The 14,166-nt window shown below is 37.9% G+C and overlaps 1 protein-coding gene across 1 annotated transcript in view; it reads left to right on the top strand.

The window, feature by feature from the left end:
• The first annotated feature begins 10,857 nt into the window (after nt 1-10,857).
• Nucleotides 10,858-14,166, top strand: part of Gabra3 (gamma-aminobutyric acid type A receptor subunit alpha3) — a 158,555-nt gene continuing 155,246 nt past the window's right edge. The window contains exon 1 of the mRNA XM_052170752.1: nt 10,858-11,033. Coding sequence (XP_052026712.1) covers nt 10,894-11,033 — 140 coding nt within the window. The 5' untranslated portion in view covers nt 10,858-10,893. The remainder of the gene's footprint in view (nt 11,034-14,166) is intronic.

Raw genomic sequence — 14,166 nt, 5'->3', positions numbered from 1 at the left:
TAGGATAACATCCGTTTATTCATTTGCTGTTCTTAAAATCCCTGTTATTTGTCAGGCACTCCACTATGCATTACTCATGCAGCAAGCCCTCTGTTGAATTGGCAAGTTTTGGATCCACAGATTCAATAAACCACAGATTGAAAATATTTTTAAAAATCACGTCTGTTCTGAATATGTGCAGACATTTCCCTCAGATTCAACCAACCATAGACTGAAAATATTTTAAAAGTTCATGTTTGCGCTGATTATGTGCAGATATTTTTATCAATATTCCTTCAGGAATATAATGATGTATTGAATTAACATTGTATTTTATATGCATATTATATGTAATGAAAATATGCAATGCATATATATACATTGTATATATAAATATTCAATGAAAATCTGAAAGTATACAATGTATATATGTGTACATATATACATGATCTAGAGAGATCATTTAAACTATTTATGAGGATGTACCTAGATTCTAGGCAAATGCTGTGCCTTTCTATGTAAGAGATTTGGATGACTGGGGATACTTTGTGTTTGGAAATTCTGAAATGAAAGCCTCATAGATACCAAAGAATTATATATCTGTGAATAAAATAAACAGAAATCACAGTTCATACTGACCTTAAACTGTACTGTGGACAAGGACAATAACAAAACAAAATTGCAAAAGTGATATTTCAATAAAAATTTAAAGGTTTCAAAGAAACAAACATTCTGGAAATTGTATAACATTAAGCTCTAGGTGGGATATATAGCAGTGTAAATGCATTTTGGTAGGAACATGTCTGACATTGTTGTTTTTGTTGTTGTTGGTGGTGGTGGTGGTGTATGCGTGTGTAGTTAGGTCTGAAAATATACAAGTAATATTTTACATAGTGAGGCTTTTTGGAATTAAGTAGAAATTGAAAAAAAAGAAGAAATTGTCTGGTTGGGCAGAGGGAAGCATGATTTAACTTAGCAATTTAAAAGTTTACCTTACTTATTATGTGGGGAACAAATTTACTGTTTAAGTGAGTAAGGAGAGTACTTTTTTCCTTTTCTTTTATTAAAATTTTCTTTAATTTACATTTCAAATGTTATCGCCCTTCCCAATTCTCCTTGGGAAGCCCCCATCCCACCTCAACCCCTGCTTCTATGAGCATGCTCCCCCACTCACTCACCCATTCCCACCTCCTTGCCCTGGCATTCCCCTTCACAGGGGCATCAAGCCTTTACTGGACCAAGGACCTCTCCTCCAACTGATATCCAACAAGGCCATCCTCTGCTACATATGTTGCTGGAGCTATGGGTCCCTTCATGTGTACTCTTTGGTTAGTGGTTTAGTCCCTGGGAGCTTTGGAGGGGGTCTGGTTGGTTGATATTGATATCTTCCAAAGGGGCTGCAAACCTCTCCAGCTCCTTCAGTCCTTTCTCTAGCTCCTCCACTGGGGACCGTGTGCTCAGCCCAATGGTTGGCTTAGAGCATCCACCTATTTATTTGTCAGGTACTGGCAGAGCCTCTCAGGAGACAGCTATATCAGGCTCCTGTCAGGAAGCACTTGTTGGCATCCAAAGTAGTGTCTGGGTTTGGTGACTATATATGGGATGAATCCCCAGGTAGGGCAGTCTCTGGATTGTCTTTCCTTCAATTTCTGCTCCACAATTTGACTCTATATCTTCTACCATGAATATTGTATCCCCCTTCTATGAAGGACCAAACTTTCCCCATTTTGGTCTTCCTTCTTCTTGAGCTTCATGTGGTATGTGACTTGTATCTTTGGTATTCTAAGCTTCTGGGTTAATATCCACTTATCAGAGAGTGCATATACCATGTGTGTCTTTTGGGGATTGGTTTACCTCACTCACGATGATATTTTCAAGTTCCACCCATTTGCCTAAGAATTTCATAATGACTAAGGATGTTGAACATTTCTTTAGGTGATTCACAGCCATTCAGTATTTCTCAACTGAGAATTCTTTGTTTAGCTCTGTGCCCTATTTTTTAATAGAGTTATTTCCTTCTCTGGAGTCTAACGTCTTGAGTTCTTTGTATATATTGGATATTAGCCCTCTATCAGATGTAGGGCTGGTAAAGATCTTTTTCCAGTTTGTTAGTTTCCATTTTGTCCTATTGAGAGAGAGAGTCCTTTGCCTTACATAAGCTTTGCAATTCTGAGAGGTCCCATTTGTTATTTCTTGATCTTAGAGCATAAGCTATCGGTATTCTGTTCAGTAAAATTTCCCCTGTGCCCATGTGCTCCAGGCTCTTCCCCACTTTTTTTTTCCCTATTAGTTTCAGTGTATCTGGTTTGATGTAGAGGTCCTTGATCCACTTGGACTTTAGCTTTGTACAAGGGAATTAAGAATGGATTGATTTGCATTCTTCTGCATGGTGACCTCCAGTTGAACCAGCACCATTTGTTGAAAATGCTGTCCTTTTACCACTGGATAGTTTTAGCTCATTTGTCAAAGATCAAGTGACCATAGGTGTGTGGGTTCATTTCTGTGTCTTCAATTCTATTCCATTGATCTACCTGCCTGTTACTGTACCAATACCATGCAGTTTTTAATCACTGTTGCTCTGTAGTACACTTTGAGGTCAGAGATAGTGATTCTGCTAGAAGTTCTTTTATTGTTGATAATAGTTTTTGCTATCCTGGGTTTTTTGCTATTCCAGATGAATTGGAAATTGCTTTCTAACTCTATGAAGAATTGAGTTAGAATTTTGATGGAGATTGCATTGAATCTGTATATTGCCTTTAGCATGATGTCCATTTTTACTATATTGATCCTGCCAATCCATGAGCATGGGAGATTCTTTCATCTTTTGAGATCTTCTTTGATTTCTGTCTCCAGAGACTTGAAGTTCTTGACATACAGATCTTTCACTTGCTTAGTTAGAGTCATACCAAGGTATTTTATATTATTTATGACTATAGTGAAAGGTGTTCTTTTCCTAATTCCTTTCTCAGCTCCTTTGAGTAGAGGAAGGCCACTGATTTGTTTGAGTTCATTTTATATTCAGCCACTTTGCTTAAGTTGTTTATCAGGTTTAGGGATGCTCTGGTGGAATTTGTTGGGTCACTTCAGTATACTATCATATCATCTGCAAACAGTTATAGTTTGACTTTTTCCTCTCCAATTTATATCTGTTTGACATCCTTTTGTTGTCTAATTTCTTTGGCTAGGAATTTAAGTACTATATTGAACAGGTAGGGAGAGAGTGAACAGCCTTGTCTAGTCCCTCATTTTAGTAGGATTACTTCAAGTTTATCTCCATTTAGTTTGATGTTGGCTACCAGTTTGCTGTATATTGCTTTTATTATGTTTGAGTATGGGCCTTGAATTCCTGATCTTTCCAAGATCTTTATCATGAAGGAGTGTTGGATTTTGCCAAATGCTTTCTCAGTATCTAATGAAATGATCAGTTTTTTTCTTTGAGTTTGTTTATATAGTGAATTACTTTGATGCATTTTTGTATATTGAACCATCCCTGTATCCCTGGGGTGAAACCTATTTGATCATGTTGGATGATCATTTTGATGTGTTTTTGGATTAATTTTACAAGAATTTCATTGAGTAGTTTTGCATCAATATTCATAAGGGAAATTGGTCTGAAGTTCTCCTTCTTTGTAGGGTCTTTGTGTGGTTTGGGTATCAGAGTAATTGCAGCTTCATAGAATGAATTGGGTAGTGTTCTTTCTATTTCTAATTTGTGGAATAGTCTGAAGAGTATAGGTATTAAGTCTTCTTTGAAGATCTGATAGAACTCTGAACTAAAACCATCCGGTCCTGGGCTTTTTTTGGTTGGGAGACTTTTTATTTATTTATTTATTTTATTATTCGATATATTTTTTATTTACATTTCAAAATGATTTCCCCTTTTCTGGCCTCCCCACTCCCCGAAAGTCACATAAGCCCCATACCCTCCCCCTGTTCTCCCACCCACCCCTTCCCACTTCCCTGTTCTGGTTTTGCCGAATACTGCTACACTGAGTCTTTCCAGAACCAGGGGCCACTCCTCCGTTCTTCTTGGACATCATTTGATGTGTGGATTATGTTTTGGGTATTCCAGTTTTCTAGGATAATATCCACTTCTTAATGAGTGCATACCATGATTGATCTTTTGAGACTGGGTTACCTCACTTAGTATGATGTTCTCCAGCTCCATCCATTTGTCTAAGAATTTCATGAATTCATTGTTTCTAATGGCTGAATAGTACTCCAATGTGTATATATACCACATTTTTTGCATCCATTCTTCTGTTGAGGGATACCTGGGTTCTTTCCAGCTTCTGGCTATTATAAATAGGGCTGCTATGAACATAGTGGAGCACGTATCCTTATTACATGCTGGGGAATCCTCTGGGTATATGCCCAGGAGTGGTATAGCAGGATACTCCAGAAGTGATGTGCGCAGTTTTCTGAGGAACCGCCAGACTGATTTCCAGAGTGGTTGTACCAATTTGCAACCCCACCAGCAGTGGAGGAGTGTTCCTCTTTCTCCACATCCTCAACAGCACCTGCTGTCTCCTGAAATTTTAATCTTAGCCATTGTGACTGGTATAAGGTGAAATCTCAAGGTTGTTTTGATTTGCATTTCCCTAATGACTAATGAAGTTGACCATTTTTTTAAGATGTTTCTCCTCCATCTGAAGTTCTTCCAGTGAAAATTCTTTGTTTAGCTCTAAAAATGGGTACCCCATTTTTAAATAGGGTTATTTGGTTTTCAGGGGTCTAACTTTTTTAGTTCTTTGTATATATTGGATATTAGACCTCTATCTGATGTAGGGTTGGTGAAAATCTTTTCCCAATTTGTTGGTTGCTGATTTGTCCTTTTGATAGTGTCCTTTGCTTTACAGAAACTTTGTAATTTTGTGAGGTCCCATTTGTCAACTCTTGATCTTAGAGCATACGCTATTGGTGTTCTGTTCAGGAACTTTCCACCTGTACCAATGTCCTCCAGGGTCTTCCCCAATTTCTTTTCTATTAGCTTCAGAGTGTCTGGCTTTATGTGGAGGTCCTTGATCCATTTGGAGTTGAGCTTAGTACAAGGAGACAAGGATGGATCAATTAGCATTCTTCTGCATGCTGACCTCCAATTGAACCAGCACCATTTGTTGAAAAGACTATCTTTCTTCCATTGGATGTTTTCAGCCCCTTTGTCGAGGATCAAGTGGCCATAGGTGTGTGGGGTTCATTTCTGGATCTTTAATCCTGTTCCATTGATCTGCCTGCCTGTCACTGTACCAATACCATGCAGGTTTTAACATTATTGCTGTGTAGTATTGCTTGAGGTCAGGGATACTGATTCCCCCAGAATTTCTTTTGTTGCTGAGAATAGTTTTGGCTATCCTGGGTTTTTTGTTATTCCAGATGAATTTGAGAATTGCTCTTTCTAACTCTGTGAAGAATTGAGTTGGGATTTTGATGGGTATTGCATTGAATCTGTATATTGCTTTTGGCAAAATGTCCATTTTAACTATATTAATCCTGCCGATCCATGAGCATGGGAGATTTTTTCCATTTTTTGAGGTCTTCTTCCATTTCCTTCATCAGAGTCTTAAAGTTCTTGTCATGCAGATCTTTCACATGTTTGCTAAGAGTCACCCCAAGGTACTTTATACTGTTTGTGGCTATTGTGAAGGGTGTCATTTCCCTATTTTCTTTCTCAGCCTGCTTATGCTTTAAGTATAGGAAGACTACTGATTTGCTTGAGTTGATTTTATAACATGCCACTTTGCTGAAGTTGTTTATCAGCTGTAGGAGTTCTCTGGTGGAGTTTTTTGGGTCACTTAGGTAGACTATCATATCATCTGCAAATAATGATAGTTTGATTTCTTCCTTTCCAATTGGTATCCCTTTGACCTCCTTATGTTGTCTAATTGCCCGAGCTAGTACCTCAAGTACAATAGATAAGGAGAAAGAGGGCAGCCCTATCTAGTCCCTGATTTTAGTGGGATTGCTTCAAGTTTCTCTCCATTTAGTTTGATGCTGGCTACTGGTTTGCTGTATATTGCTTTTACTATGTTTATGTATGGGCCTTGAATTCCTGTTCTTTCCAAGACTTTAAGCATGAAAGGATGCTGAATTTTGTCAAGTGCTTTTTCAGCATCCAATTAAATGACCATGTTTTTTTTTTTCTTTGAGTTTGTTTATGTAGTAGATTGCATTGGTGGATTTCTGTATATTGAACCAACCCTGCATCCCTGGGATATAGCCTACTTGATCATGGTGGATGATCATTTTTTATGTGCTCTTAGATTCGGTTGGCAAGAATTTTATTGAGTATTTTTACATCCATGTTCATAAGGGAAATTGGTCTGAAGTTCTCTTTCTTTGTTGGATCTTTGTGTGGTTTTGGTATCAGCGCAATTGTGGCTTCGTAGAAGGAATTGGGTAGTGTTCCTTCTGTTTCTATTTTGTGGAATAGTTTGAAGAGTATTGGTATTAGGTCTTCTTTGAAGGTCTGATAGAATTCTGCACCGAAACCATCTGGTCCTGTGCTTTTTTTGGTTGGAAGACTTTCTATGACCCCTTCTCTTTCTTTAGGGGTTATGGGACTGTTTAGATGATCTATTTGGTCCTGATTTAATTTTGGTGTTTGGTATCTGTCTAGGAAATTGTCCATTTCCTCCAGATTCTCCAGTTGTGTTGAGTATAGGCTTTTGTAGTAGGATCTGATGATTTTTTGAATTTCCTCAGTTTCTGTTTTTATAACCCCCTTTTCATTTCTAATTTTGTTAATTTGGATACTTTCTCTGTGCCCTTTGGTCAGTCTGGCTAAGGGTTTATCTATGTTGTTGATTTTCTCAACAAACCAGCTCCTGGATTTGTTAATTCTTTGTATAGTTCTCTTTGTTTCCACTTGATTGATTTCAGCCCTGAGTTTGATGATTTCCTGTCTTCTACTCCTCCTGGATGAATTGGCTTCTTTTTGTTCCAGGGCTTTCAGGGGTGTCATTAAACTGCTAGTGTATGCTCTCTCCATTTTCTTTTTGGAGGCACTCAGGGCTATGAGTTTTCCTCCTAGCACTGCTTTAATTGTGTCCCATAGATTTGCATATGCTGTGTCTTCATTTTCATTAAATTCTAAAAAGTCTCTGATTTCTTTCTTTATTTCTTCTTTGGCCAAGGTGTCATTGAGTAGAGTATTGTTCAGCCTCCATGTGTATGTGGGCTTTCTGTTGTTTTTGTTGCTATTTAAAACCACTCTTACTCCATAGTGATCTGATAGGAGGCATGAGATTAGTTAGATCTTCTTATATTTGTTAAGATCTGTCTTGTGACCAATTATATGGCCGATTTTGGAGAAGGTACCATGAGGTGCTGAGAAAAAGGTATATTCTTTTGCTTTAGGGTGAAATGTTCTATAAATATCAGTCAAATCCAGTTGGTCCAAAGCTTCAATTAGTTTTACTGTGTCCCTGTTTAGTTTCTGTTTTCCTGATCGGTCCATTGAGGAGAGTAGACTGTTGAAGTCACCCACAATTATTATGTTAGGTGCAATGTGTGCTTTGAGCTTTAGTAAAGTTTCTTTTATGAATGAGGGTGCCCTTGCATTTGGTGCATAGATGTTCAGAATTGAAAGTTCTTCTTGGTGGATTTTTCCTTTGACCAGAAAGAAGTGTCTTCCCGTGTCTGTCTTGATGACTTTAGGTTGAAAGTCAATTTTATTTGATATTAGAATGGCTACTCCGGCTCGTTTCCTGAGACCATTGGCTTGTAAAATTTTCTTCCAGTCTTTTACTCTAAGGTAGTTTTTGTCTTTGACATTTAGGCGTGTTTCCTGTATGCAGCAAAATGTAGGGTCCTGTGTCCCTATCCATTCTGTTAGTCTATGTCTTTTTATTGGGGAATTGAGTCCATTGATGTTAAGAGATATTAAGGAATAGTGATTATTACTTCCTGTCATTTTTGATGTTATTTTTATATTTGAGTGGTTATCTTCTTTTAGGTTTGATGAAAGAAGATAACTATCTTGCTTTTTCCAGAGTGTAGTTTCCTTCCTTGTATTGGAATTTTCCTCCTATTATTCTTTGTAGAACTGGGTTTGTAGAAAGATATTGTGTAAATTTGGTTTTGTCCAAATTGGTTTCTCCATCTATGGTAATTGACAGTTTTTCTGGGTACAGTAGTTTTGGCTGGCATTTGTGTTCTCATAGAATCTGCATGAGATCTACCCAGGATCTTCTTGCTTTCATGGTTTCTGGTGAGAAGTCTGGTGTGATTCTGATAGGTCTTCCTTTATATGTTACTTGGCCTTTTTCTCTTACTGCCTTTAATATTCTTTCTTTGTTTAGTGCATTTGGTGTTTTATTATGTGACGACAGGTATTTCTGCTCAGGTCCAGTCTGTTTGGAGTTCTATAGGCTTCTTGCATATTCATGGGCATCTCTCTCTTTAAGTTGGGAAAGTTTTCTTCCATAATTTTGTTGAAGATATTTGCTGGCCCTTTCAGTTGTAAATCTTCACTCTCATCCATACCTATAATCCTTAGGTTTGGTCTTCTCATTGTATCCTGGATTTCCTGGATGTTCTGGGATACAAGCTTTTTGCATTTTGCATTTTCTTTGACTGTTGAGTCAATGGTTTCTATGGTATCTTCAGCATCTGAGATTCTTTCTTCCATCTCTTGTATTCTGTTGTTGATATTTGCATCTATGGCCCCTGATTTCTTCTCAAGGTTTTCTATCTCCAAAGTTGTCTCCCTTTGAGTTTTCTTAGTTGTTTCTACTTCTGTTTTCAGATCCAGGATGGTTTTGCTCAGTTCCTTCATTTGTTTGTTTGTGTTTTCCTTTAGTTCTTTAAGAGATTTTTGTGTTTCCTCTTTTATGACTTCTGGCATTTGACTCACTTTCTCCTTCATTTCTCTAAGGTTTTTTTTTTGTGTGTGTGTGTGTGTGTGTGTTTCTTCTTTATTGGCTTCTCTCTCTTGAGCCTTATTCTCCTGAATTTCTTTAAGTGATTTTTGTCTTTCCATTATACGGGTTTCTAGCTTATTCATGTTCCCCTGCATTTCTCTAATAGATTCATTTATGTTCTTTTTGTGTTCTAGCAGCATCATGACCAGCGATTTTAAAGCCAAATCCTGTTTTTCTAGTGTGTCAGAGTAACCAGGACTTGCTGATGTTGAAGAGTTTGGTTCAGACACTGACATATTGCCTAGATTTCTGTTTGTAGCGTTCCTGCGTTTGCCCTTTGCCATCTTGTTATCTCTGGTGTTAGTTGGTCTTGTCTCTGGCTGGTGTTTGAGCCTCCTGTGAGGCTGTAGGGCTATTTCCATAACACTGAATGGCTGGGTTTCCCCTGTCAGAGATTGCTGATGTGCTGCCCTCCTCTTGGGTGCCATTGGAGCCCTGGTGTGTCCTGCCCCAAGCAATGTTATGCTTGGGTTGTCTCTGTGGGCTGAACTTGGTACTGCCTGTCTGCTCTGTCAGAGAGTGAGGATGGCAGCGGGGATCCCTCAGGGCACCGGCCCCATGCCTGGCTGGCACACAGAGGAACCACTGCTCGGTTGGGAGACTTTTTAATAACTACTTCTATTTCTTTAGAGGTTATGGGATTGTTTAGATTGTTTATGCGATCCTGATTTAACTTTGGTATTTGGTATCTGTCTAGAAAATTGTCCATTTCATCCAGATTTTCCAGTTGTGTTGAGTATAGGCTTTTGTAGTAGTTTCTGGTGATTTTTTGAATTTCCTCTGTTTCTGTTGTTATATCTCCCTTTTCATTTCTAATTTTGTTAATCTGTATACTGTCTCTGTGCCCTCTGGTTAGTCTGGCTAGAGGTTTATCTACCTTGTTGATTTTCTCAAAGAACCAGCTCCTGGTTTGGTTGATTCTTTGTATAGTTCTTTTTGTTTCTACTTGGTTGATTTCAGCCCTGAGTTTGATGATATCCTGCTGTCTACTCCTCTTGGGTGTATTTGCTTCTTTTTGTTCTAGAGCTTTTAGATGTGGAACAGCTCCAACTCCTAGGTGCAGATAGAGGCCAGAAGTATCCTGTTCCAGCTGCTCCACTGTTCCTGTGCTCTGTGCCCTTGGGAGATGCATTGCATTCTTATTTGAGAGATATACTGTATCACTCAGCACTTTTTTCCTACCTGGGAAATGTCTACTCAAGGCTTGCAATATTTTGAAAAATGGTTTATCTCTAGCAAGATGTGAAATGATCTTTACAATGCTATAAAGCAACTTTAGATCTTACTATTTTAGAATGTTTTGCAGTGTTATATAGTTGAGTAAACCATAGTCCTCTGTGATGTGAAAGAGCAAACAAATTATTCAGAGAAATAGAATGGAGACAAAAGAATCTATCTTTAAAAAAATATTTGTAATTTTTATTTCATTTTATGAGTATTTTGGCTACATGTATGTCTGTGCACTGTGTATGTATGTTCCTGGTGCACATAGAAGCTAGAAGAGGATGGCAGAAACCCTGAAAATGATCTTTCTAGACAGTTGTGAGCTACCTTGTGGGTACTGAGTGTTGAACATGAGTCCTCTGAAAGAATATCTTAAGCCCTGGATCATCTCTGCAATTTCATAGGAGACTATTTTAAGTTCTTATATTACAAGAGATAAGTGAGGCTTAGGGAAGTTCTACAACTCACCCAGTCATGCAGGAAGAAGACAAGGAAGGAAATGCAGCTGATTGCTGTCCTTATGGAGATTTGTTCTACTTTCTACTCTTCTTGGGAGAATTCTGGTATGTTTGGAAGAAACACATATTGGGAATGAACATTTTGACCTTGATTAGGTTGGGAGTATCAAATAACTGGGTGTATACTAAACAGACTAAGCAATTTCAAACCCTTCTAACCTTCTTTTCCCCCTTTGTTTTCTACCCCTTTGTTGGTACCTTTCCCCTGTATTGTGGATCTCACAGGTCTCTCCAAGTTGCTGTCTAAGAAGATGATAATCACACAAATGTGGCACTTCTATGTCACCAGAATTATACTTCTTCTCCTGATTAGTATTCTCCCTGGAACTACTAGCCAAGGGGATTCAAGACGACAAGAACCTGGGGACTTTGTGAAGCAAGATATTGGAGGGTAAGAAAACTTAATCCTTGGAAAAAATATGTAATACTGTGAATGTTTACCTCCCAATTTTTTCCCCGGAGGCCATAAAATACTTTGATCACCAATACTTGTATGTTACATTGCATTTGGATAACAAAACAAAACAAAACATCAGATCAAACTGTTACATTTGAAAGAAAATTTGAAGTTCCTCTTGGATGACTCTAATGATTATATTGTGTTATTAATTTTTATCAATTATCTTAAATAATTAACCTGACCCGTTTTTTGACATCATGGCTATTTAGCATTTACATATGACTATTAATCTATCATAAATACCTTCCTTGTAGAAAACTTCTCAAGTCTTTCACCATGTTCATTATTTCTTGACGAAGTAATATTCTTATTATCTATACATTCCTTTCATCCATTCTTTTTTTTTTTTTTTTTCGAGACAGGGTTTCTCTGTATAGCCCTGGCTGTCCTGAAACTCACTCTGTAGACCACGCTGGCCTCCAACTCAGAGATCTGACTGCCTCTGCTTCCCAAGTGCTGAGAATAAAGGCATGTGCTGCCACCACCCAGCTCTCTCATCCATTCTTATACCCCTTGATGTCAAAATTCTGACTACAGTATTAGAAGGCAACTTCTGTAACTAAGATGGTTAATGTTAACTCTGTTGGTCAAATTAATGATCATATACTTCTGTTACTCAGTTTCTTTAGTAACAAGTACCAATATTTAATGGATTTTCCTTCCTTAACGTCTGTCATGAAGTAAAATATGCATATATAAACATATATAAATATGCCCATAGTATAAATATAATTCTTTCTTGATTTATCTTTGACATACTTCCTGCTTGTTTAGGTTAGCTTCTCTAAAGTACAACATTACTCAATGTCCTTTGAGAAAATGATTTTCTGTCAAGAGGAAATTATTGGGTAAGGATGGCAACATAGAGAAATGAGGAAATTAAAAGGAACATAGTAAAATAACATAAATGTCAGTGTTACATTTTACTTTCCATTTCTGATTTCTTTTATATCTATATCCACCTTTTTATTTGGCATGCTCTCTTTGATATTCCACAAACTTCTCAAACTAAGTCTGTCTAAAGTCTCCCTCTCATCCTTTCCCTAAGAGCAAACATAATAAAACAACCCTTTTCTCTTCTTCATGTTTGAGTCCATAATGCTGTCACGTAGCCAGTTGTTTAAGCCAATCATCTTTGCCAATTTTCTACCTTTCCTCTCCAAAGCACTTTACCAAATCTACAATTTTTACCCTCTATGTCTCTCGAATTATTTAATTTTCCTTTACTAGCCCTGTTTTTCACTTACACTCCAGCAAGAGCCTCTAGTTAACTTACGGCCTAAAATTTTGCTCTCATTCATTTCTATTCTGTAGCTATTTTCTTCTATAATGCAAGTTAAATTATATATTTGAAGAATTAATGCCATCTTCTTGCTTTGAGTGTAAAATCTCATCAGCACTCCTAACTTCACCTTCTTAACCTTATTTCTTAGTCCTCCTGCCGAATGTCTGTATTCTTCAGCATGTATTACCTTTGTAATAGGTTTTACTAATGTCCAGGTTTACTAAGTTATGCTTAGTGATATAAAGCATATTTATTTTATTTTAATTTTAAAATATTTTAGTTTAAATATAATTACATTACTTTCTGTTTTCCAGCCTCTTCCAAGTCCCCTCATTCCAACTCCCTAAACATCCATCTTCTCAAATTGATAGCCTCTTCTTTCCCAATTATTAGTGTGTGAGCCCAAGAAAGTAAATACAACCTGCTTAGTATGTTCCATGTGTACTCATTGGTTGATGGCTTAGTCCCTTGGAGCTCTGGGGGGTCTGGTTAGTTGATATTTTTGTTCTTCCTATGGGGTTGCAATCCCCTTCAGCTCCTTTAGTCCTTCTCCTAACCCCTTCATTGGGGACCCTGTGCTTAGTCCAGTGGTTGGCTGGGAGCTTTTGCCTCTATTTGCCAGGCTCTGGCAGAGCCTCTCAGGAGATAGGTATATCAGGCTCCTGTCAGCCAAGCACTTCTTGGCATCAGCAATTGTAGAGAGCCATATTGGAGTGCCATACCACTTGGCAGGAACTTGACATTGACCAAGGTGAAGTTCCTCTCTCTGCCTTTGAATGGGAATTCTATAATCTCCTCAACCTAGGGTGGAATGCTCAGACCAAGGTGAAGCCCATTGTTCTCCAAGGACCTGCAGTTTCCTGAGAGGCACTAGTCACCTGACACCAGCCACCTGCAGAGCAAGTGAACCAGTTCTGCAAGAGTTTCCAGCCTTTGGGGGAAGGGTTCCCCCTCCCCTCCTCCAGCCTATATATATTTGGGGACTCCCATTAAACTTTGAGCCTTGATCAGGAAATTTGACTTGGCTTCAATTTCCTCTTGCCATGTCATTCTATCCTCAGCTTTCCTTCCAGGAAACCCTGTAGCCCTTTCTACATAACTGCAGGCAGTTACAAGCAATAGTGCCTGGGTTTAGTGTCAGCATGTGGGATGGATCCCTAGGAGGGGCAGTCTCTGGATGGTCTTTCCTTCAGTCTCTGCTCCACTCTTTGTCCCTGTATGTCTCTCTCTATCAGTATTGCACAGTAACTTCTGGGGTTAAGGGATACTGTGCTTATGTTTATAGCATTTTGGCTTATTTGATTCCTTGCATCTGATTTTCCTGGGCTAACATAGGTGATCTAAATGAGGAAGAAATTAAAAATGGATGAGCACCACTTCTTCAAGTCTTAAAAGTTTTACAGTTTCATTTGTGGGATCAAGTTTCTACAATGTATTACATATTTTCTTATAATTTTAAAGATTTTTAACAGAATAGTTCCTTTCCTTGGTAAATTTTTGTTCTTAGAAAAAGAATTTATTATATTTCTCTCATGGGTAGCTGCTTTTTATTTTTAATTTAGTGTTGTCACATTTCCTGTTTATATTGTTTTCTAACTTCCTGCTCAAACTTAGAAAAACAGATATTCAAGCATTTTAGCAATTATGTTAAGTAGGAGGAAATGAAACCCTGAAACAGCAGAGTAACATATTTGGTTTTAAAGCAAGGGCAAAATGATTGCATATCTCTTGAATTAGAGACCTTTTCCTGTTTATTCTCTTTCAAGTTAAAAATAATTC

The sequence above is a fragment of the Apodemus sylvaticus genome, chromosome X, assembly GCF_947179515.1.
Source record: "Apodemus sylvaticus chromosome X, mApoSyl1.1, whole genome shotgun sequence".
Taxonomy (NCBI): Eukaryota; Metazoa; Chordata; class Mammalia; order Rodentia; family Muridae; genus Apodemus; species Apodemus sylvaticus.
The sequence above is the reverse complement of the archived record's forward strand: the minus strand, read 5'-3'. Positions and strand labels throughout refer to the sequence as shown.